This window comes from Stigmatopora argus, chromosome 8 (genome assembly GCF_051989625.1).
Source record: "Stigmatopora argus isolate UIUO_Sarg chromosome 8, RoL_Sarg_1.0, whole genome shotgun sequence".
In the NCBI taxonomy this organism is placed as follows: Eukaryota; Metazoa; Chordata; class Actinopteri; order Syngnathiformes; family Syngnathidae; genus Stigmatopora; species Stigmatopora argus.
The window spans coordinates 11713325-11739149 of record NC_135394.1 but is presented as its reverse complement, the minus strand read 5'-3'; the positions used below and the strand labels follow the sequence as shown (position 1 = coordinate 11739149).

The 25825-nt window shown below is 42.9% G+C and overlaps 1 protein-coding gene across 7 annotated transcripts; it reads left to right on the top strand.

The window, feature by feature from the left end:
• Nucleotides 1–264: 264 nt before the first annotated feature.
• On the top strand, nt 265–25407 carry zbtb7a (zinc finger and BTB domain containing 7a). 7 transcript variants are annotated; one of them, XM_077606766.1, is made up of 5 exons: nt 304–414; nt 853–933; nt 12999–13553; nt 14925–15793; nt 18224–25407. In XM_077606766.1, exons 3-5 carry the CDS (start codon nt 13077–13079, stop codon nt 18636–18638), a joined length of 1761 nt encoding a protein of 586 aa, XP_077462892.1. In that variant the 5' UTR covers nt 304–414; nt 853–933; nt 12999–13076; the 3' UTR covers nt 18639–25407. The 7 variants fall into 7 exon arrangements, with proteins under 7 accessions (XP_077462893.1, XP_077462892.1, XP_077462897.1 ...); XM_077606767.1 differs by lacking the exon at nt 853–933 and having other exon boundaries at nt 265–414; XM_077606771.1 differs by lacking the exon at nt 853–933 and having other exon boundaries at nt 316–414; nt 13003–13553.
• The last annotated feature ends 418 nt before the right edge of the window (nt 25408–25825 follow it).

Here is a 25825-nt window from a genome sequence, read left to right as displayed (position 1 = left end):
TGCTTGGTCTTTACCGTTTTTGGAATAACGGGAAAGACCAATCCATATTTTTTAAATTTTAATTAATTATGTTTTCATTAAAGTTCCAGCTAAGATATTTCCAGGCAGTGCTAGTGTTGCTAATTAGAGATAATCAGAATGCTTGAATTGCATTTTGTAAATTATTCATTTTCTGAAAGTGTCTTTACCGTTATTTGCTGAATTATGTGAAAATGACCCATATATATGAATCTACATGTGCTTGTGTGTGTGTGTGTGTGTAAACTGAATTACCCCACGTGAGTACCAGGCACTTCCTGATCAGGAAGGTGTGGCCAGTAACTTTGCAAAATCTTCATTTTCCCCCCTCCTCATTTGAATGCGAGGGACTCGATTGCATTTCCTGGGAACCCTTTTCCCAGAAACTTCTTGCAGGTACTGTTATGCCCTTTCATAATAACTTGTCATTTTTATTTACCATGTAAAATATATACATTGATGTCTTAGCCAGCGATGTGAAAGGTGATGTCTGTTTAACAAAGTCTCAATAAGAAAGGTTACCAGTAGCCATTTTTGTCGCTAGCTTCGTGCGCTAACTTCAAGTTCAAGCCTCACATGGGATAAGGAAGCGTTTACAAACTTCCCATGTTTCATTTGGGGGTTCAGTCAAGCCGTGTTGATGATAAAAGTGCGTAATTTTATTGTATAACTGATATAGTCAATCTCCAATCCCATCTAGATATGAGATTTGGTTGGTCTTGCGTTTTAGCATGCGTTAGCTAACGGACGCCATCGATTTACTGAAAACGAAAATATTGTATTAAATGCACACATTTGCAGTGATTCTCAAATGTCTCCTCTGTTTATTTTCAGTGAAAAAAGGTTGAAATTGCTGCAATTTGTTTTAAATTTAGCATCGTGTGATTTACGCTGCTCATCGGGTGCACTTGATTGGTAAGTAGTAATGTATTTCTCATTAAAGTAGGGTAGAATTAAGCGAGTATCCTCAGAAATGTATTTGATGATTCACTGACCAAACACTAGCAATTTTTTGCAATAAACTCAAATTTGACTACAAGAATGAGGAATAAAATTGACAGTCAGTCCAATTGAGTTCACCTGCAAAAGTTACAATTAACTTTTCACCCAGAAGTCAAATACATGTAACTTTGTGTATATACTGCACTTTGTCTTGGGTCTCAAAAGGCCAGAAAACACTGTCGTAAAGCTTTTCCTGGGTCAAATAAGACGTAGTGTTTCACCCAGACCGCTAATGGTTCTACAGAAGAACAGTGCCCTCTAGGTACTGTTTGTGCCATTGCCACATTGGAACACATGCATGATGGACCACGGGGCACGTGGTGTTAAGTTATGTATGTGTCGTCTTAAACAGACAGGCAATTATGTCAGAATCTGCTCTCTTTCCCGCACAAGTTGCCTTCCTCTGAATTGGGGTAGCGTGAGTTCGTAGGTCGGTGAAGGGAAGTGGCGCAACATCAAGTGCTCTGCGCATTTGGACATAGGAATCCTACTCCTACACACTAATGTCTTCCCAGGCAGCTCACCTGTTGAAGCTTGGCAGGTATTATGTGCAGGCAGTGGGGGCCAAGCCAGGGAATGCAAAGGGGCTCACTGGCAGCCCCCGCCATTATCCGCTGGAATCTGCCAAGGCTTGCTTTTTGGGGTGGGACGCCATGACCTCAGGCAGTGGGATGAGTGGGTGCGACTTCTCGCAACAGGGGAAGAAAGGAGCAGTGGTTAACCCTTTATAGGGCACTCATTAAACTCATTAGCTGCCATTGACTGCCCTAGAGGTCCAATCCGCTTGGACCGGAAGGGCTAGCAGCCTGAATTGGTGGCCAGCCAATCACAGGGCACAAGGAGAAAAATAACCATTCACGCTCACATTCGTATCTAGGGGCAATTTAGTGTCCAATCAGCCTACCATGCATGTCTTTGGAATGTGGGAGGAAACCGGAGTACCTGGAGAAACCCCATGCAGGCCTGGGGCGAACATGCAAACTCCACACAGGTGGACCAACCTAGATTTGAACCCAGGTCCCCTACTGTGAGGCCGACACGCTAACCACTCTTCAGCAAAATAATCTATAAAAAGAACTACAATAATGATTACTCACACAAGTTAAAAAATCAGCTTTAACCTTATATGTAGGGTTAATTGTCCCCAAATATTCACCTGGCCTTTAAAGGGTTAAGAAAGGGAAGACAGCTTGATTCTTCCTTGAAGCACACGTGATGGCATAGGACACGTCCACGAGCTGACGCGGGCACGCACGGGTTAATCATTTGTCCGCTCGACTTTGCAACTTAAGCAAGTGTCCACTTTGAAATTTCCACTTGACTTTTTCCGCCGGGGCGGGCAAGGAGATGGAGGCTGTTTCTTTAAGAGTGAGGGCGAGTGAAGAGGAGAGAGAGAAAGGGAGGGACCTCTTTGCCCTCCAGAAACCAGGAAGGGAATTTGAGTTGATCTGCTGCCGCTTGCTTAGCACATACGGGGGGTTTAAGCCTGCACAACAGTGACTGAGGCAGGGAGAAGGGAGAGAGAGAGTCCGAGAGAGAGCGAGAAAGAGAGAGAGCAAGAGAGAGAGCAGGAGAGCTCCGGAGAGGAGGAGAGCGGAGGCTTGCGCTAACCCCACAACAAGCAGCATCACGGCCATCGCAGGTGAGCTAAAAAGGCACCCTGCCATCCCCTTGCTGGCTGCCCCCCGGGCCTGTCAAGCAGAGGGGGGAGCAGGGCCGGTGGAGGAGAGTGGGAGGAAAGAAGGAGGGCTGGTGGTGGTGGTGGTGGTGGTGGAGCAAGAGGGGTGGTGGTGGTGGGGGTGGGCGGCCGGCTGGCTTGAGAGGTGGGTCGTCAGTCAAGGTTCCTCTTTATGACAGCAGTTCCCTTGCACTACTACTCGAGACGCTTAAAAGTTGCTACTTGGGACTTCTCGGGCAGGTGGAAGCGTTCGCAGGCGAGAGAGCGGGAACTCCTTATTAATTAATGATAAAGTCAAAAGCAACTTTTTTGCAGAGGTGCCGTGCACGGCAGGCTCCCGTGTTGTTATTTAGGTCAGGAGTTTGAGGTGTGTGTGAAATGTCACGCCATCGCGAGCGTGCCACGGAACCTGCTGTCGTCCGGGTTACTTGAATGCATCGAATATTAGTTATTATTAATTTTGCTTCATGCCTCCGTCTGGATTTTAATACCTGGCAGCTTGCTAGCAACACAGGCCAGTGTATAATTCACCCCCTGAGCGCTTACGTTAAAACGGGCTCGGGGAAAGGGGGGGGTCCGTGGAGGGCCGAGAAAGCTGGGGCTCGTAGTTCCGCGCCGGGGCTCCTAAACAGGTCGAGCGGGCTCCTGGAACTCGCTCTCCCAGAGTGCATTGCCCGTGGCCATCCAGGAAAAGGGAGCAGCCCCCAGCCTATCCCGGCGAGGAGGTGTGGTGTGCGAGCGGCGCCGAGGCCAATGACAGGGTCTCGTACGGCTGCCAGTTGTGGGCTGAAAATAGAGGGGGGTGGGGTAGTGATGGTTGCTGGAGGGGAAAGGGAGGAGGTGGTGGGGGTCTGTTTGTGTGGGATCAGTCAAGGGCTCGCCTATATGACGAGGGCCACTCGCAAGTTTCCTGTCTGGTAAAGCTCGAGCCCTGCCCGGAGACTTTGGCGCAGGCACGAGGTGGGAGGGGGACACTTACCTCCTCATTGGTAAGCGCACCAAAACACTCACACGAACATAGATTGTCTTGAGATGCGAGTCGGGCAGGAGGGATGATGGAATGGAAGCCACATCATGTTGCCAGGGAAGGAGTTCAGAGTTCTTGACCCACTTGCAACTGAAGTAAGGGAAGGCAAATGGGTCAATGTGCAGCACCGCTCCTTTTGCTTTTCTTCACATGCAGCTTTTTATTTCATTCATATTAATCACGTGGAACAGTGGAGGAAGTTGTGATGGGTGTGCAGCTGTTGCTTGCAGGTTAGGTCAGGTATTGCTGAAATTGTAGCTCTGTTTCTTTATTATTTTTTTAATGGAGTGGAGGGGGCTTTGCTTTTGTCAGCTGGCGTCTTTCTCTGAGCTGACCCGCTTCACTTTTGGTTTTAAATGCCAGCGCCTCCCTCACATGGGAACGAGGCATGGGTTTGGCTGGAATTACTTGTCGGACTCGTTTCGTTGTTTTTGTGGATGGGCACGAAGAGGGTACTTGAAGACACCCAATTACTTGGAAGCGATGCGGTATGTTTCCCAGAAGGAAGCAGCGAGGACATTTTTTTTCTTCTCTTCTTTTTATCACCCTGTGTTCAATGTCAGGGCATACAATAGATAGCGCCACCATGATTGTCCTGATTTCTACTCTTTTATGCTACTTCTCAAGGTGCCGCTTCGGACCACACGGGCATATTTGGCTCAAGCAAATCCCACCAAGAGGTTAAACTAGGACGCCATATGTGTCGGCGTGCGTAAGTGTGCACGCATGCATGCATGCATGTGTGTGCGTCGGTGTTACCAACAATAGATTTCCAAGGGAATTGCAGGGGACTTCAGTGGCTGTGGGCTGGTCCAAGACACCACCCATCAATTTGGTGGTGAGGCTGAATACAGTTTGATATTCCTGTATGTTTGTGCCTGCACCACTGTAGCCCGAAACCAGCAGCTTCCGACTGACTGAAAAGTCCGGTTTGCCTGTCGCCGTGGCAGTTTCAAACTTGAGTTTTTTTTTTCTGTTTTGCAATGTAGCATTTTTTTTATTCGAATTGGAATGCTAATGACGTGATTGATTCCTGCTGATTTTTTTTTCCCGAACCAGTTCTTTCATCTTTTGTATTGCTACAACTAGTAATAGGACTACCACAATATATATTAGAAATTCAAAAATGAAAAATCATTTTCTAATTAGATTTAACAATAGTAAAAAAAGTAAAATAAATAAGTTAATGTAATGATATTTTAATTTAGTTTTTTTATTGGAAAAATCTTTTAAAATTTAATTTAAAAATAACTTAAAATATCATAATGTATTTTTCTAATTGGAGATGGTCGGAGTAATATATGTAAATTTAATATCCTTTCTACCTCACGTTTTTTTTATTGTATTGGGAAGGGGAATGCCATGTTTTTTTGAAAATATACAAGATATTTTTTTCACTCACACACTTAAATGTAGAATAATTTTAAGTTTTATAATAATGTAGAATAACATTTTGAGATTTTAAATGGTCTCATAGGCCAAATTGTTGTTGGTGCTTTTTTAAATGATTTAATATTGGTATCAAGCCTCATTCCAGAATCGCTAGCCTGCTTTTTCCAGCTTCCCTTCCTTCTAACAAAGCTAACTTTTTTATAGCCTCTCCCAAATAGGATCACTAAGTTACGTACAGTTTTACCTTTTTAAACAAGTAAAAACAGAATTTGAAAATATGTGATGTTATCAACAACAATAGGTTTAAAAGTTAGCTTTTTTTGTTGCCACAAATGTGGGTGGCTCCCCATAATTGCCTAATTAGATGCGTCAGAACGTCAGCATCTAAAATACTTGTTGGACAATTGCTTTCCACAGAAAAGGGCAGGACAAATGATTTTCAGCTTTTAAACTTCCTGGTATTACAGTAGTTTACGGTAGACTTCTGGGGTTCGTATAGAAGCAACATACCCCCAATTTCTGCCCAAAGCGTATCACTAACCTACACTTAAACTGTAGTAAAGTCATAATTACAGTAAATATTTCTCAGAAAAAAACTTGAACCTTAGTGTGAAACACTTTCACATGAAAAAAAGTCACTATGGCGGTGGGTAACCGAGCGTGACTTTTTGTGGTGCATGGCCACGTACTATTCACTTCATAGGGGACTCATTTAACTCATTAACTGCCATTGACGACTTAAGATGTCAGATCCATTTTGACTGGGAGGGCAAATGATCGCTGTCACGTCTCGGAACGAAAATGGAGGGACGTCTATTGTTGAATCTTCAATAAAATAACGAAAACAACTTCAGTTTTATTAGGGACTATAACCAAAATAATAGTTTCATCAATATTTAGTTGGAAAAAATATGATGTTTATTATTTTAGTCATACATATATGATAAAATACAATAACGATTCATAATAAAAAATATACTATACATATTTTTTTCGTTGATATTTCAGGGGGAATCATTATAATTGTGACCTGGCATCTGGATAGGTGAACCTTCCATTTTGGGTCATGTAGGCCGCAAAATGTGATTTCCACTTATGTGGGGGGCAGGTCTTTATAAGGTTTTTTACCAAATTATGTACAATAGGGACTTTCCTTGCGTTTAATAAGGCGTAATATTCTAGGTTGACTTTTTCTTCCCCTGTTCTGTGCACTTTATACAAAATAAAAGCACTGGAAAAGCTTAGGACGCCAAGTCATTTCTCAGTTTCCCAAACACTGAAAAATGTAACCATACTAAAATGGCAAATTATTAAAATACGATATAAAAATACTGGCTAGTTTTGGTCACATTTCATGTGATCTGACCTAATTTCCTCATCTTAGAACAAGATGTGTGGTGGAATCCTTTGGTGTTTTTTTTTTAAAGGTTCATACCAAGCTGAGTCATTTCTTTCCTGCTGCGTGTAAATTCACGCTAAGTCAGAATTCAATAGCTTTAGCAGCCCCTTCCCTCACGGCGACCTCACTTCTTCCCTTGTGCTCAGTTCTCTTGGTCAGCTGCTTGGTAAAGCACGGCTCGCACCCACACAGACCCCTCTCTGTTGTTTTCCTGTTGTTGTGCTCGAGTTTAGGGGCAGTAAAGGGGCTTCTTCTGTTCTCTTCTAGGACATTTAGAATGGCGAGGGCAACCCAACCTGATGAAATTAGGGTGAGCGAGAGAAGCGTGGGCTGTTTTCAGGCTGGGGGTGAAGACAAACATGTCTTTAAAAAAAAAAAAATTGAAATAAAATAGAATTTAATGGTAGTGGCGTGACGCAAAAACATGCATTCATTAAAGACTGTCGTCACACGCCCATTGCCTATTTGGATATTGCTAAAATAACTAGCGGCGTGACCACAGCCGCCTTTTAATTAAGCAGAGCGGCAGAACGGTCGGGATGGTGACATGTGACCAATGTGACACGGTTGATGTTGATTTAGGACAGGAGATGGGTGGGTCGCGTTAGAGGTCGGATGGGCGGGACCTCGCTCGCCTCCCTTTGCCTCCTCGGCGGAAGGCGAGGGGGAAGTGAGGTGTTGCTACTCAGATGGAGCAACTATACCAATGAAGTAGGAGGCTTAGACAGGGGAAAGAAGGATTGAGCAAGCAGAGAGCTGGTCATCTGATTACACTGCGGCTTCTATTACACGCCTGCCATAGACTTTTCAATGGAAGAAGTTCTTCCCACTTGGTTTGTTTGTGGCCTGCCAATATTCTACGTCACTTTTCAAGCTATGTGTTAAGATTTGGTCACACTTCGCAGTTTGGACCAATGTGGCGTCACTATTAGTCAAGCTTTAAAAGAAGTATGTTTTCGAAATGCATATCTGCCCACAAAACGAGGATTGTATTGGTATGACCGAGTCGTGGTTGTTATGTGCCGTAATCAATGTAACGGTTGATAAGGGATTTCAAAACAATAGTTCATTTATGTTGGTTGAATTGGTTTTGATAAAATCTAAATTGGTCCATGCGAACGAAACCTTAAGCAGTTTAAACAAACGTCCTAAAAATATTGTAGCAAAAAAAAAAAAAGCATTTTCTGTACCGTTTGTTCTCATTACATTTGTAATTGACATATGGAAGTAAAAACGATTAGGGTTGCTTGAAACACTCAATTTTCACTCTTTGGCAAGTGACTGTATTTGGTAATTATACCTGGCATTCGCAATATTAACGCTGGGTATAAATATGCGGCCTTCTTGACACAAAAGGTTTTTTCTACGTGTGGATGCGAGACCTTGATTATAATTACTGGCTCGTGGGTTGCTGGAGCCTCTCGTATTTTTTTAGTATACCGAAATTAGTAACCATCGCTGTTACCCCCAATAAGATTTAAAAAAAAATATCTCCCCCTGCTCACTTCCTCAAATGACTCTTTGCCCCACCTGTCGGTGTTGAGCTTTCCTCCCATTGAAGCAGGTTTTACCAGCTAAACAAATGACATCCAAGTTTATCTTTGACATCTGAGCTGGATTCCAAGGCCTCCTTACTGTTCACAGTTATGAGAGGTTGTGATCTTAATAATCGGGCCTCACCCACCACCACTTCACTTACTTTCTGTTGGTTTCCCAGCACTTCCTGCTCGGCACGAAACCCAGAGTAGCTTTCACAATGTCAGTTTTATCAGCCGCTCATTCTCTTCCTGTTCTTCTCCCCTTTAAGACCAATCACATTTCCTTCCACGAGTCTCCTGACATGTGCGAGTCACTTAGCTGCTGTGGCAATTGCTCAAAATCTGCTTTTCCTTGAAAATGACAGCAGCAGCACCCCCAAGTATTCCCAGTATCTTGCATTATTGCTTCCGTCCAAACTTCAGTTGCGTTGCTCTGAAATGGGCGATTCCTTCACGCTTGGATGTTTCCTTGAAGTGTTAAACCTATAGGTGAATGGTGTAGAAAATTACCGTTTAGGGCGTAGATAGGAACTTTTGAATTAATGTAATGTCAAATTGCTATATTCATGCTGATTGTTAATGTTCACACCATGCATAATGCTAGAGTTTTCCAATATTAAATGCAGTTTTGAGGAATACATTGCCTGCCATGTTCTTGATGAGCACTTAGGCTGAGTGCACTTATTTATTTATTTTCACTTTTAACGTTGCTCTTAATGGTACTATATGGAGAGACGTGCATTTTTTAGGTGGTACTTGGTGTAAAATGTATAGAACCACTTACCTAGTTGAAATGAAAAACAAAAATAGCGTACAGAATCTGTGAATCTCGAGTATTAAATATACAAATATTTACAATATTTATTTTTCTAGTGTGCCGTGACAGAGATATTTCTGAAGAATGTTTTTGTGATTTTAGCTACACAAATGCATTGTTGTATGCGGGGAATAATCGATCTATTATCAGAGACATCTTCGAAAAATAACGTCAAACTGCAAAGCGATAGCAAAACAATGGTAGTCACCTATTTCAGAGATTTAGATTGGCTAAGTGAAAGGAAAATAAATAATACTTTTTATGACTTGACATGCTCACCTGTGCATGCATTCAGATAATTGTGAAGACTCCCAATCTTTCCAGGTCAAATTATTTGGACGTCTATCGCCATCCATTAGAGTGCAGTCAAAAAAAGTGCTAAATGTTTTCTTATAAAAACATTATACACAAGCCTGCGTTCTAACAGCAATTACAAAAATCTTATTGAAACAGCTAATCACATTTTTTTCAATTATATCATCCATAGTGTTCACTTAAAACCTTAATCTTTTCTTTCAAAACTTTTATCTGTCTATACAAGCACTACCAAAGCTTCTCAGGCTTCATAACATATTTGATTTTAGGAATAAATTGTATTTTTCCATAGACAAAGACGAACTATAATTCACTGCAGTGCATATCATTCATCTGTTTCCCTCCAGTTCGACTACTCTGAAAGAAACTACCATGTGACTTATAAGTAAATTGGTTGGCGATACTAAACACAAGAGTAACTAATAGTCTTGACCTTTTTGATGCCTTAAGTGTATCTGAGAACTGCAAAACCATTGAAGTGTCGTTTCACAGCGACCCCTCAAATTTGTGCCATGTGCGAAGAGAGTGCGTTTTAGAACAGCGTTCAGTTTGACTTGCAAAGCGAGACTGAGGATCTCATGCATGAACTGCAGAGGTTTTTCGACAATGACACGATTGTCACTTGACTCCATCCCAAAGGAAACTGTCGCCTCATTCACAGTCAAACATATCGTGTATGCAGCAAAAATAAATGTATATATATTGTCTTACTGGACAATAGGATTGGTTAGCAGTTAACATTTATCAGGTTAGCCAAAAGTCAAGTGTCCACGCGAGCCACTTTCCATTTCCAGAATGTCTCAGGTAACATTGGAATTGTTTGTGACGCATATTATCGGCAATAGGCCATACTCGGTTTTATTCTTGAATTAGTGTAGTCAGCTTTCGCCCGTGTAAATAACGTTTGAGGGGCAGTTGATTGTACTCCTAGATTTTCAAAGGGTTCTTTCATTGCTTTATTCTCATACGTTAAGTATTGTTTTTGATCATTTTTAAAAAATCTTTGTACGAGCTATCAAATTAACTTAGCCTCTCCGCTATGCTGTTGCGTTTGGATTGCATTACATCTGTCAACTTTGCAATGAATGTGTGTTCCACATCCATGTTATATTTAATGGACAATATAACTGTACACTATTTGGGGCAGAAGTGGGGTGATATGACATGAAAAAACTCTTCTTTGTAGTAATGGTGCAATCGGAATAAGAACAGCCACTTTCCTGCTTTGTGCCAGGCTTTGGACTCCATGGCCTGAAAGCATGAATTAGTGATGGGGAATATTGCAAACCACAAGGAGTTGCTGGGATCAGGTTGGTTGCAGTGTGTTGCTTAGTCCACCTTAGGTCATCTGAGGACAGGTGGCTCCTGCATGCAGAGGAATCCTTCCATGCCTCTTTGGCCCTCACTTGAAATCTATGTGTGTGTGTGTGTGTGAGTGTTTTATCTCTTCTCAGCTCAGCGTCTTTACCCCCACAAAGCCGCAACCCGGGGTCAACTCCTTCCTTGTATGTGCCGAGGATAACATGCACACAAGTTCGCAGCCTAAGTCTAGTGCAGGTGCTTGAAGTCAGGTTTGGACGGGCTCACGGAGATCACTTTCCGCCTTTAGAGGACGTGACCTGAGACCGCGTGGTCCCGCTTTCGATCCTTCTTCCATTTTTTTATATCTCCCAGCCATCACCTTTGTCCTCTGCATCTCCCCTGTCACCCTCTGGTTATTCAGATAAGGCCAGTTGAATTTTAATAAGTCATTGATAGTTTTGTGAAGGCATGCTTTGACATTTTTAGATGTAGCCTCGACTTGACGATGCGCATTGCTGCTTTGCTATCAGTCAACCACACAAGACGACGTGGTGGCCCCGATCAGGACCCTGGACGATGAGTTTGACACCTCAGTCTTAGATTCTCAACAAGTTTTCATTTTAATAGTCAATTTACTGCGCTATATCGTTCCGTTTTCATGATAAGCAAGCCACAATTTTAAATGATCATGTCTTGACCTTGCTTCCGTCTCCTTGACTCCAAACGTGGCCCCCATAAATGGATTTACCTGGTATAGGCATAGTCTGTTCAACATTGCAAAGGCAGGAGGAGAGCCGTGAGAGGTGAATGCAGGTGAACAGGTGTGAGGGAGGGAGGAGAGGCCACCAGGTTAGGCAGGTTTGGTAGGGGGGACGCAACGTGCCAGCATACCTAGAAGCTAATGGGCTGCACAGTCGTTAGAGTGCTTGCTCATACTGTATAGAGAGTCTACACCCTTCCCCATTTCACCCCCTGCCGCCTCTCCCTGGCAGATGGAGAGGGGATGGTGGGCGGTGGATGTACTATACGTGTTTGTGTGTGCATTATTGATGTCGCTGGGATGGCAGGGCATTTATGTGTGCATGGGCGTGTGTTGATACAGGAATCGAGGATGGCTTGTTCTCCCGAAACCCCCCTCCCACTGTGCAGGCTTCAGTCGATCATTTTAATCTCCCCCCACCCCACCCCACACGTGAGCAAGGGGACAGCCTTTCCTGAAACTTGGCACACAGTGCAGGGTGGGGTAACCAGCTCAGACCGGATTGACAACCTCCCTTTTAATACTGTTCCCTCGCAGCTTGTTGCGTGTCCGCTGTCTCTTCCTCGTGGAGGTTTTTCCACTGGGGCTGCCACCCCTCTCACTACTTCCTTCTAGCTTTTTTTTCTTTTATATATTCTTTCCACCTCCTTCTCTCTCTTCTCTGGCTCTCTGCTGTCAGCCTATCTCCCAGCATGCATTTTGATCCCCATTGCCCTCTGCCTATCTGTCCTCCGCGACCCCTTGTACAAACAGACACACTCAGGTATGTGTTTACAAAGAGGCTCTTACACCACCACCTGCACACATAAGCAAGTAGAATTTGGAATAATTTTGTCCCGATTCCATAGTGAATATTCTGGGTGGCAATAGTTGGGAACTGAGAATTTCTGGAGGAGGTACCTGGAAAAATTGATTTGTTATTTACAGGGCTGTTACGTGATAAAGTGAGCACTGGTATTTTAAAGAGTATTTGACTTTCCTATAATGGGTTTCTAATCAACTTGCGGATTCTATTTTTTATTCCTCCAATAATTATTATATATTATAGACACGTGGTCAAACTTGATAGTAGTTTGGCTCCCTGAATTTCATTAGAATTTTTGGCAAAGAACTCAAATGAAAGACAAACTTGATTTCCAAGAAATAATCATCTTCTACATCACTTTATTTATACTGTCTAATCTTTTTTGTCACATTTTGTATCTTCTCTTAAATTTAATGTGTTTATTAGAATGGCAAAACAGAAACAGAAAAGATAAAACATGTCTGGATGGGGGCTTTTTGTGATGTATGACACAGTTATGATGCCACGTGTCCTTGATCTGTTTTATTTATTTATTTTTCTTCTTGGCTTTTATCTTGTTTTTTTCAGATTTGTTAGACGCTTTGATATTGCCACTCATATCCACAATAGAACATTTTTATTCTATGTCATTTTTTCCATATATGACTTTCATTTGGGGAATTTCTCTTGTGGCCGAGGGAATATCTTCTGGTATGGAATTTTAATATTGTCCTCATGTTGTGATTTTGATTAGCAATACTTTAATATTTCAATTTTTGGCAGCATTTACTTGGCTAGGTTTGGCTGTCAAGAGCTTGAGCTGTGCTACAACTGCGATACAACGGCTGATTGTGTTGTTTTGTTTTGTTTGCATGACGCTAAGAACTGAAAATCAACTTTTGTTCCAAAGCTTACTTTTCAATGCCTCTTAACGTGCCCTTCCTTTTTCTATCTCCCACCCTCAAGACAGGCAACCAGACGGACGGCAGGACGGATACACGGGTGGGGGCCGTGTTAGGCGGCTCGGCGGCAGGCTGGTGGAAGATGTCGTCCGGAGCCGGCGGGAGGGGAGGCAGACGGCTCAGGTGGACGGCGACCAGCGGGGGCCGAGGAGTTGCCGGAGAGGCCGAAGAGGGCCCCGTGGGCATCCCCTTCCCCGAGCACAGCGCCGACATCCTGGGCAGCCTCAACAAGCAGCGGCTGAGCGGCCTGCTGTGTGACGTTCTGCTGATCACGCAGGACCGGGAGTTCCCGGCGCACCGCTCCGTCCTGGCGTCCTGCAGTTCCTATTTCCACAAGCTGTTCACCTCGGGGGCGGCCGCCGACCAACGCAATGTCTACAACATTGACTTTGTGGCAGCCGAGGCCCTCGGAGCGCTGCTGGACTTTGCCTACACGGCCACGCTGACCGTCAGCCACACCAGCGTGGCCGATATCCTCGCGGCCGCACGCCTCCTCGAGATCCCACCCGCTCAGGACGTCTGTACACACTTGCTGGACACCAAAGTGCTCTCCCCGCCGGTAGGACACAATCTTTATTTATTTATTCATGAATTCATTTATGTATTTATTTAATTGTACCACATATTCAGACATTGCAGTTTGGGTCATGTTGGTCACACTTGAATGCCCTGTTTTAATATTGTGGTGTGTGTATGCCACATCTTTATTAATAAAAATAGTCGCAAGGCTTTGAAAGGCTAGAAAGCTGCTTTCAAGAACTTGCCCTTGTAACTAACTTTCTGTATTCTGAAATTCTAACACAGAGACTCCCATTGTTATGTTGTTAAAAGCAAGCGCTTAATAATCCACACCTCGTCGTCAATTCGTAGTTTGTAAACCACATTTTTTAATATATGTGCATTCTGGCAATTCTGCTGGGTTGTTGTGTAAAAGATCCTGTAATTGACAATGTCCCCTTCTCTATAGTATAGTTAAAACCAGTTTTCCAAAGTCTGGTGCATGAACAAAAGTACCTCATTTCTATTTTCTTTTTGGCTTTTCCAAAGCCAATTTACAGACAATTTTTAGATACCAAAAACTGTCAACAAAAAAAATCCTTTTAAGTCTCCAACCCTTCAAAAACCTTGCACAGTTACTTATTTACAGTTTTTAATAATCTCGTTACAATCTTCATTGTTCTTTTGGAAGTGATCACATTTAAGAATTGGTGCCAAAGACAAATTGAGTTACACAATCTTCTACTGTTAATGCCTTGTCAAACCAGAATAACCGTTGTACCGTACAGGTGTGTGGTCGTCGTGACTTTCTCTTTCATTTAATCATGCCGTCGGTCCCGATAGCTCACATCGGGGCCATTATCAGTGACTCACCAAGCCAAACGGACGCCCACGGCCTTGGGGTTACTACACTTACTCATGCTGAGCCAATGGTTTGTGCGGAGGAACAACACACTTGGTTTTTTATCACATATATATTACAGCTACATGTCAAAATACTCAACCGTAGAAACAAGGGCAATTGCCTCCTGTCATTCCATGTTATTGCAAGAGGATTCACAACTTGTAGGACTTTGGACCTCGGACATATTTGTACAGAAGATGAATGAAAAGAATTGTGGTTTGATGATTTTCGCACCATGCATTGGACTCCTTCTTTACAAGTAGCGCACTGGGTGAGCCTACATATTTGGCTATGCTTTTCTCAGTTGAATATTTTTCTGAAGTGGCTCTAATACACAATTCTAATGAAAAACTGCGTTCAACAATTTGTGCGTTTAGTTAGTTCATTATGAACTTGCCCAACATTAGCTTTTATCAAAACAGTAGACCTTCCCTGCTCATTACGGAGGGTAGCCGTATCCCACATTTTCTGTTAACTTGTCGCAGACTCATGGAACTCAAACCTCTCTCCCTCCCGACACTTCTCTAGGCGGGCAGCGAGCAAAGAAACGAAGACGAGGAGAAGGCTAGAGGAGGCGAACGCGCAAACCAGGTGCTGGCTCGGGAGTTCCTGGAGTACTTCCAGAGAGGGGCGCATTGGAGCAGCAGCTGCAGCACGCCGGAGCTCAGGGACCTGCCCACGCACTTGCACTTTAACCACGGCAACGGCGGGACCCCCAGCAACGGCACTCCCGGACACCCCGGTGAGTACTACTCCCCGCCGGCCCTCCCTTTGGCCCAGCCCCCCGTCCACGAAGCAGAAGAGGAAGACGAGGAGGAAGAGGACGACGAGGACGCGCAAGCGGTGCAGGGCAACGGAATAAGCATGGGCTCTTATTTTTACCCACCCTCCCACAACGGGCACTTCTACCTCCCCCCCGAGGCCCGGTCGGGCCACGAGGCGCCAGAGATGGAAGAGGAAGCCTTGGAACTGACGACGAGGGAGAGGAGTTCGGCCAGCGCCCTCTTGCAGCATATGATGGACGCCATCGAGAGGCAGAAGCAGCGCGGGTTGACCGGCGAGGATCCGGGCGACGGGGACGACCACGACATGGAATTTTACTACAATTACTTTAACAGCAGTCATCTGGAGGGCACGCCGTCCCCCGCCGTGACGCCCAACGTGCCGCCACTGTGGTTGTCGCGGGGCGACGGCGGCCACGACAGAGTCGGCGGAAGAGAGAGGGGCGTCGGCGAGAGAGGCGGCGGAGGGGAGAGGAAGATGCGCTCCAAGGCCTTTCAGAAGTGCCCCATTTGCTCCAAGGTCATTCAGGGGGCAGGCAAGCTACCCCGCCACATCCGAACGCACACGGGGGAGAAACCCTACGAGTGCGCCATCTGCAAAGTACGCTTTACCAGGTAAGCCCGATTAATGGAGCCGCTGCCCGAGGTCACGTGTGCTAACACTTTTGGGCTTGGCAGAGCACCCAGTAAGTGGGATGTGTTTGCAAAGTCAAGAGTGTAGGAGATTTAGGCGAGGCATTAAGGGGCCAAGGCGGGGTTTACTTTGGCATGCGCCTAGCATCTACATCTCAAGTGTCAAACGTCCAGTGGCCCAGCTCCAGCCTGGCACATGAAAGTAAATCGTGTACTACTTCCACCTTTGTATTTCTCACTAAAATAAAACTTATGTAGTGCTCAATGAAAGGAGGAGGACTACAGAACTCATAGAATACAGGATGATGGGACAGATCACAGTTTCTCCATTATTTCTTTTAACATCAATGCTTCAGATATAAATCGTACAAAATAATACACCCTGTATTTTCTTGTTTTGGCCTTTAAAAAACATACATAAAAATATATATTTTTACTAGATATTTAACGTATTTAGATATTTACAGTAGTTTTAATGAAAAAATCGAATTGAATACAATGTAAAAATTGAATAAAAAGAGAATAGTTACAGTTTTTCCTTATAACAAAAATGAATAAAAATCATCCTACTTAAAAAAAAAGAATAACAAATCAATACATTAAAAGATAAATATGTCTAAATAAATTCAGCACCTATTAATGGCCCTCTGAAAGATATCCATACACCCCTGATCTAGATATTCCAGTTGCAACATGGTGATAAAAGCAGGGCTTTTATTGTGAACTCTCCAAAGCAAAGTCCTGTACTTGGAGCACAGGGGTCCTATAAAAGAAGGCTGTGGCTGGCTGGTATCTTAGTGGAGGGCCGCTATAAAGTTGTGATACAGAAGGGGCTTAGCGGCCCTGGATTGTGCTCTGCGTGCTTCACTGCAGCCATTTGAACTTTTGATCTTTGCCTGTCTTGATTACTGCCCACAGCAGAGTAGTTTAACGCCCCCGCGCCCTTCTTGCTTTGTCATTCCCTCTACCTTTCCAATGAAATCTGACTTCTGCCGCTCAGCACGTAAATGCGACCAGAGTTTAGCGAGACACTCGGAGTGATTTCCCTGTATTAGGGAGGCCCGTCTTTTCCGTGAAATCCCTCTTGTCATTAATCAATCGGAGCACTTGTGCTTGGAATAGATGCAGTGGGCCTCAAATACCTCCAACCTCTCTCTACTGGCTGGTAGGGGAGGACCAGTTTGCACTGATTTGGCCTCCTGGTTAAATGGGAGCGGCAGTGGGAAGGGAAGTGGGCTATTTGTAATCTTAATCCTGTTTGATCAGGGTTAGGAGTGTCGAGCGTGGTAATAAATCACACCTGTCCTTAAAATAATTCAGCTCTCGGTGTTAACGTGTGTTTGTACACATCATCTTTGATTTCAGGGACAGTATATGTGAATGGTTTGTAACTTGTTTAGTGTGACAAGTTAATCCATTTGAATTCCTTATGTTGTCAAATTAGGGCGGGTAGCGAGGTGATAAAGGTTTTGTGGTGGCCTATTTTAATCCATTTGAACTGGGAGGGCTTGAAAGTGGCTTAATCTTGTTTGGCGGCAATAGACGTCCAATCGGTGCAGCAAATGATCACAGTCCAAATAAGATTAGACGTGTCTCTTTTTTTTTCTTTTCATTTTTCTTAAATCTTGAGGTTTTCTTTTTGTAATGAAAAATATTGCTGTATTTTAATTTTGGGTTGAAAAAGGAGAGAGAAATATAGGATGATTAAAAATATAAATTGGGAGTTCAACTGGAATTCACATCCCTAGCCAAACCATGAGAAAAGTGTGCTTTATAGTGCAGAAAATAGGGTAATTAAAACGCAGGTTGTCCATTTTGAAGGTATGCAAAATGTTCTTTAAGCATTTGCACTGAGCACTACTTGTAATGACTAATGATCTCGGATACTTTTTTTATCAGGCCCAGACAACTCACTGTGGTGCTTTCTTCCCAGGAAATTCAATGTAACTTTTCAAAGAAAAAGAAAAAACTGGTTTCTGTTGATCTTTATTGTCAGGCCACAGTTGCACTTGAGTGAAATTTAACAGATAAGATAGACTTTTGGTTTTGCAGGGCCTGGTTGCCCTCAGAATTAGAGGAGTAAAGTGGGAGGTTCCATTCTATACCATTACAACATCTTCATGTCTGAATTTAAATTTAACAAAATGCATAAGCATTAGAGGAATAGGTAAGTAAAAAATATAACTATAAAATTCAATTGAAGAATATACAGCTAAAATGCAAAAAAATTCTAAAATAAAAAACATGAATAGATAAAAAAAATGTTACGAATAAACAATTACGATTAAAGTTTCATTTAAAAACAATAACGATTGCTTTGGAAATCTTTTTTTAAAATGATAGCTGATCTTCTAAGAATCCATGTTTCTGAGGTTTTATTCTAATCTACACTCTACTTCCTCTTGCTTTCAGGCAGGACAAGCTCAAGGTTCACATGCGGAAGCATACAGGAGAGAAGCCTTACCTTTGTACGCAATGCGGCGCCGCCTTTGCGCACAACTACGACCTGAAGAACCACATGCGGGTTCACACCGGCTTACGCCCTTACCAGTGCTCCAGCTGCTTTAAGACATTCGTCCGCTCGGACCACCTGCACCGCCACCTCAAGAAAGACGGCTGTAACGGCATCCCGTCTCGCCGGGGTCGCAAGCCTCGGGTGCGAGAGCCCGGGCTCCCGGACGCCCCCGCGGGTCTCCTGAGCCCCGGCTCGGACGCCGCTCTGGAGCCTCACGTCATCAAGGGACGCCAGCTCTCGGAAGCTCTCAAGTCCGAGATGGAGGAGGCCGACTCGCGCAGCCCGCCATTTGCAGGAGGGGCTGGACCCTGAGACCCGTCGGTCTTTAGATTTTGCCTTTTCGCACAGAGGAGGGGAAAAAAAAGAAAAAAAAACTTTGAGAAATACATATATAAAACAAACTCTCGCTCTATAAACCAAATCAGGGTGTCACAGAAGTTTAAATCGTAACATTTCCTTCTTTTCCTTTGGGAAGCAAAGTATACGCGAAAGCACTCGAGTCGGTTCAAAGAACAACCAACGCTTCAGATCACGCACCCGTGACGTCCACTTTTTTTTGGGCCATTTCTTTCCTATCAATAAGAGTAAGGGGTTTTATACATTGGCATAATGTATAAAGGACACTAAGTAACTATGCAGTTGATTTTTGGTTATTAATATCGGTCCAGTTCTGGGCAAAGGTGTCTGAGCTCCTTCTGGCTGCCGTACGGGTGAAGCGAGGACAAATCTTTCCCAGAGAAAACAGCTCCTTTTTCTATTCTTTCGCAGGCTTTGAGATGTACAGTTACCATAGAAACACCATTGCCATCATATGGCATATGCAAGGAAAACTTAACTCACCACACTCGCGATGCAACAGCTCGCTGGCTCATTCTCGCTCTCCAAAATGATCCAAAAAAAGTCCCAAACAAAGTGTTTGATTGAAGTGTTACTTAATCCATCGATAACATGCATCTTGAGTGTCTATCGATTCAACAAACGAGTCAAATCCACGCCGGTGGGGGCTTGAGAATTGCAAGACGAGGCGAACACGAGGCTTGGTGTTTTGAAAACGCTACCACTTACTTGCCCCTCGCGCCCCTGCAATTGAAAAAATTGCTGTCTCCACTTTATTTTTGTCTTTTGCGTTATCTGGGTACTTGACACTTTATAATTGTATACATGTATATAGAGGACGGGGCGATATGACATATGATATAACCGTTCCCGGTTTCTCCTCGTGGGATGGAGGTCGTATTTCTCACAGCATTTGGCAAACAACCCGTATGAATGATTTTTTTTGCGTGAAAGCATGGCTTCACCCGAGGGGGAAAAACACTTGACAGTTCCTGCCTGAAAATGATGAACGTTTGCAATGATGGAATGAATGTGCGTCACTTTGTGCAGTGTGTCCTTGTGTGACAAGGCGCAGGTTTAAGGGATGGCAGGGAGATCAAATGAGAATGAAGAGAAAAATTCAAGCATCTTTTTTTCCCCATCTGTTTGTGCATCTTAAAGGAAAAGCCAACACCAATTATGAATTCGAGAGACATTGGCTTAAATTTGAGTAATGTTTAAATGCAAAAAAAATACATTTGGCCACCATTTTGGGATGTCAGTCATACCCACATGCTTGCTCAGATCTTGCAATCATGGGTATTAATGACATCATGAGAAAGAGGGAAATTTGGTATGCTCACATTTGATTGGCTTAAATGGCTGCCCCCACTAAGGGTAGCAACTTCCTAAAAATATGAGTTCTTATTGAAGTTTTTCTTCACAATGAGGTAACAGAAAATGAAAACTTGCACATGATAAAGGTGTTGTCTGTCCCTTTTAACTCATTCGTCATCATTGAATGATAGTTAAGCAGTTTTGTTCCCAAATGTTCCTTTCACTGCAATGGCAGCCAATGAGTTAAATATTTCATTTTTTTTGGAGACCACGCAACTGAGAGGGACCAGTAAATACCTGTCCGAGTACAGACGCCAAATAGTAGTTGGGCTGCAGCTGGTTGACGGGAGGGGCGGTGGCTTTTCGCTATGTCGGTAATGTTCCTGAAAAAAAAAACAATAATCCCCCCCAGCTCGGCCATGCAAGAGGAGGGTGGGGGATCAGATCAGGCCTTCCCCCCCTCTGTCTCTCTCCCTCTTTATTGTCCTGTAATGCCCTTAAGGGATATGATTATAATAGAGCCTGGTGTTACCGTGGGTGCATGCGCATGTCGCCCGCCGTACGTGTGCTCGTGTCCGCCAGGGTCCCTCTGGCTACATCATCTGAGTGAGTCAGCAACAGCCTGTTCAAACATGCACCTTGAGCTGTCAGCCTCAGCGTACTTCTCGTGTCTTTTCTCAAAGACGCCTTTTCACCCAGCAGTTCGCTTCGCTCCGCCGCGGTACGGTTTGGATGGCTAAACGGCGACCAAACTCGATTGCGCGAATTGATCAAAAGCCGCTAATTAGCGCCGTTGGAAGGCCGTGTATATCTTTGTTTAGTTTCTGGGGTTCAAGATTCGATAGAGGTATTATTTGCAATGTAAAAACATCTTATTTTAGCACAACACTGGAGTGGAATGGTACTGCTTGGTGGAAAAGATGCCCAAAACATCTGAAATTTGTTGATTTTGGAACTAGGTACGAGCATTTCGATTAGATTTCGCTCAATATACTATGGAAAAATTAGCCATTAAATCCTCGTTTTTGGTAAACATTTGTATAAGCAGATGAGAGAATCTTTCATTATTTTTATTTTAAAATTCCCACTCTTGCTTAACCTGATACTACGAGCTAGTTGAGCCTGATATTAAGCGTGTAGTTTTACACTCCATGACAGATTTGTTAACCCCAGTTGATTTTTATGGCTATCCTTACTTGGCCTACCCTCAAAAATGTCCTCAACTAGGGCCACTCCCAACTTGAGAAATCATCTCTGCTGTACACCTGCCCTTAAATGCACCTTAATCAGAGCAAGGCAGGTTTCGTAAGCACTTTGTTACAACGTAAGGGCACTTTTTTTTCAACAAAACGGGTACTTTTGAGAAGAAGAAAAAAAAAAGTTGCAAATGAGATCAGCCCTTCCCTCAATGGTGGCGTATAAAGGCTCCTTTTCTGTTTTCAGGTTGGCCAAACACATAAAAAAATGTAGTGCTCGAGAAGAAAGGCCTAGATAAATTAATGTCACTGATTGCACTTGAAGTTAGCTGTTAGCAAGCTGTTTAAATGTCTTAAGGTAGAGGGAGTGTGTTGTGTGTTTGGTGCGTGTGGATGCATTACTTTGTGGTGGACCAAAGGATCTCGGGAAAAGCTTGTGTAAACAAACGTTGCTCCATCTGGTCTCCGGCTCCCTCCTAAGTGTGTGGCGATAACGGGCCCCAGCGTTGTAAAACACCTCATCGGACAGTCGCTTGTTTACTTCGCAGCTCTCTTGGCGCACATTTGCATAAATCTTGGTTTACCCTCGCCGGTCGTTGTCAGCGGCTGTCCAGGCCTTGAGAGTGTACTTCTTTTTTTAATTATTTTGCTTGAGTTCCCTTCTTGTTAAAAAAAAGCGAACTGATGTCTGCACTGTCTTGATAAGTATGGACCCTAAATTAGTTTTGTTCTTAAATACCTTGCGAGCCATCTTAACGTGTGTTTGGACCTTTTAGACTGTATCTGCAAAATCTTTGTGTAGTTTCAAACAAGCTAGATATCATTTTGTTTGTAATTAGAAAGTGAAACTGGCAAACAAATCACGTTCATTCTGAAATTCAAAAAACTGTTTGACTACAGTTAAAATTGGGACCAAGTTTACAAAGCCATGTACTGATTCTACAGGTGGGGAAGCATCCTGATTTTTACTTGCCCCATTGATCATTGTAATCCATCTCTAACATTTGGCTGGTGCCTTTGTTTGTTCACAGCCAAAAGTAACACCAGTAAATTTGCGGTTGTGACCACAGAGAATTTTGGACAGTAAAAGAAAAAATATACTGGCAGCTGTGGTTAGCAGATTTTTGCCATTTGCCTCAAAACAAGAAGTAAAATAAACACAATCGCATATACAGTATTTTTTTAATTCAAAGTTATGGTGGATTTTTTGGGATTTGATTTTTAACTGATGCATATGTAACTACTCTTGATGGTGGTGATGACATCACTGCATTGTTTATCCTCATTTACCCACAGGCAGTCGAGCGTGCTGGCTTCTGAGCTTCGTAAAATTGGTTGCAGTAACTGTCATGTGCGTTAAATGTTCGGAGTAACCTATTTTATGTGAAGTTTAAAAAAATGCTGGTGGCTGATTCTACATCAGATTATTAGCTCGGTAGTCAGCACACGCAACTGCCATTGTAAGAGGTTCCAATTCAATTTGGAGATGTTGAAGAATGAGGATGTGGCACAATGCTGTTGCCACCATCAGACAAGTTTCACTACATATCTTTACAGCTGTCTGTAAAACAACTTTAAAAAAATTACAGTAGTTTTGACAGTCATTTTTTAAGGGACAATACTGCCAACCACAGCTGCCAGTATTTTTCAGTAAATGTAACAGGTTTCTTAACTTTTAACTAAAGTCACAATGTTTTTGGAAACAGCAATATTGAGAATATAAGAGAACCAAATCAACCACCAGTTCAGAACCAGCACTGGCACCAAATTTTTAATTCGTCCCAACTAGATTAGAATTACAGGCTTAGCTATTTTCTGATTTTGCTTGAAGTTGTCGTGCTACGGCGTGTTTGCTGAGGGTGCTGTGTCATGGGCCTTCGGTGTCGGGGGGGTAAACGGGTGTCTTGTCTCGGGTTTAAAATGCCCAATGGCGCCGGAAGCGGTGCTTTAGCTGAACGTAGCGCAAACCTTTGCACTAATTATCGATGTTCTTGTCCTGCTGGTGGGAAATGACCTCAAAGAGTGGATTCGGGTTGCTCCTACACAATAGAAGTAATCGTGTATATTGTATATGTAATATATATATATACGTCCATTGACCAATACCAAAGGAGATCAAAGATATTAAGATATTTTAAGAAGTACCAATGAATGTTGGATCATTCGAGTTCGAAACCCCAGTGACTCCAACTTGTGTGCGTTTTATTTTTGTGAGAAAATCCAAATTTGGGTCTCATTAGAAATTTGGGAGTTGGTCCTTGTTTGAAGAACGCCTATTGTACAAAGATATAGAACCCACAGATGACACTTATCTATGTTCAGTCAGACTGAAGAAATATTAATCACTAAATTTCTATCTTTTTTTTTTTTAACTCAAATGATGACGAGTTTATTGCTTCCACGGGTCCGTGATTGTTTTGTGCGATATTTTTTTTTTTGCAACGTGAAGCTCCGGCTTGTTCCTCCTACCTTGTGCTTTGACCACAAAACAGCTCGTCTGTTTTTTTTTCTCTACCGTCTTTTCAGACCAAACTCGACGAGCTGACGCTAATTGTGCGGATATTTAAGCTTTACTTGAATTAATTTATTATTTTTATTCTCGTTTGCCGCTAAACTCTTTTGACTTCTGCAACCAGTGTCACTTTTCTGATTCTTGTTTTTTTCCCAATGGACCTTGACTTCTGGTTTTTGTTTTTTCGTATTCTCTTTTATCTTATCAAAGACTTTTTGCTGAATATATCTTGAGAAAGCCATAAAATAAGACTAACAACCATGACCGATATTTTTTTTTAATGAGTCGGTGCCATGGACAGCGATAGTCGTCCATTCCATTTGCCGGCAGCGAATCGCCGTCCATGGGCATCGAGCAATTTAAGAATCCACATGTTTGACACGGACGAGGTAGCAGTGTGGTTTTTCGAAAAGCGTGGCCAAAACGTCCAGAAGACGCAGAATGTCGCGGGTCAATTTTTGCTTCTTTTGCAAGTACTTCTCAGGTGGAAACAAAACACTGCTATGCATCCGCTTTCCTTGTCGTCGTGTGTCTATATGCTGCCTCACTATAATTAGCAAACCCGAGGAAATGGAGGGATGGGCTCGTCGCGAAGCGGGATGTCCATTCGATACCTCGTCGTAGGGGGCCGGTTCGTTTGGTGGGGCTGGATGTTTTTTAAGGGTAGCAGTTAGCAAACATTCCATAACTTCATACTGTGACTTACTTTCCCCCTTCACATTCCACACAAGGCTTCTGCGATTGTAAACGTAAGCACTTTGCGATTAAAAGGCCATCCTCCATTTAATGTTCTTTTTTTTCTTTTAATTTCCTTCCTATTGCAATTCCCACGGCGAGGGAATACACTTGAATTGTAGGCTGGGAGATGGACGCCATATTGGATGCCCTTCGCTTTCTTGCTTGCTTGCTTAGTTGGGAGAAAAACGTGATGGGCTCTTTTTCTGAGTTGGGTTGAATGTCACGTCGTTTTGCAGGGGTGGGCGACTTGCGTTCCCCCGCAAAAGTTAACCGTTTTGAGGAGAAAATGTTGCCCACCCCTATGGTTTTAATACAAGGCTGGATCGGGTATCCATCTTGAGCACTTTTTCCCCCCTTCAAATCAGCACAATGTTATTGCGGTCCTGTGGGAAGAAATGCATTGTTCAGAACTTCATTATTTGGGAGACAAATATATAGATGATAGTAAGCGATTTATTTCGAGCATCGTTTCTGAAGTGGCCTTCAGAAACATTGACTGCCATTGATGGCTCTAGAAGTCAATTATCCATGTTAACTAGCAAAGTTGGCAGTGAATGAGTTCGCTCATATTTTCCAACATTCAGACTGTTAATTTGGAAACCAACGCAAGTGTCGGGTCAAGGAAACTGTAAAAAAACAACCAAAATAGCAGTGGTTAAAATGGCATCAGTTGAATATTTTAAGTAATGGCCTGTAATTTGCTTTGGTTTGATTCTTGTGTCTTGGGTTGGCTCCACTTGTTCATAACGCTGCAAGCAGGTGAATTGTTTTGGGGAGAATTTGCACTTTCTGATGTTGATTCAAAAAAGAAAAAATGTTGTATTTTGAGACCACTACGTCCACACAGTTGAAAATCATATAGGTTTGTTTCTTTTTTTTTTTTTTTTTTTTTTAATATATCCAAAAATTTCTGGCATCTGGTTGTCTGGTTTAAATGAATACACAAATCTTTCTATTAAAAAGAAAAGCCATGGTTGCAAAATGACTGGTTTATTTGAGTTGACACAATAGTAATCTGATGTTTACCTCAGCCAAAGTACATATTTTTATGGTAGAAAAATCACTGGTAAGAATTTCATTTCTCCCAAGATATAATAGTACTAAAAATATCTCAATGCATAAAAATGTACACCTAGGAGCACAGTGAAAATATATATTTATATATATGATATGATGTGATCAGGTGTGTAGACAACATTCCCAATCAAGACTAATGACCATCTGGTTTGAATGTACTCACTGTGGGAAGGCAAAGCTGCACTTGCAGGAATTGACAGATTGCCTTAAGTCATTCTCGAGCCAATTAGGTAAAATTTTAATAATATCCCCGAGCAAATGTGATACTATTTGCGTGTTTATCATCCGCTCGTTAACATTTTTAGAGTATGAATCTGATGTTG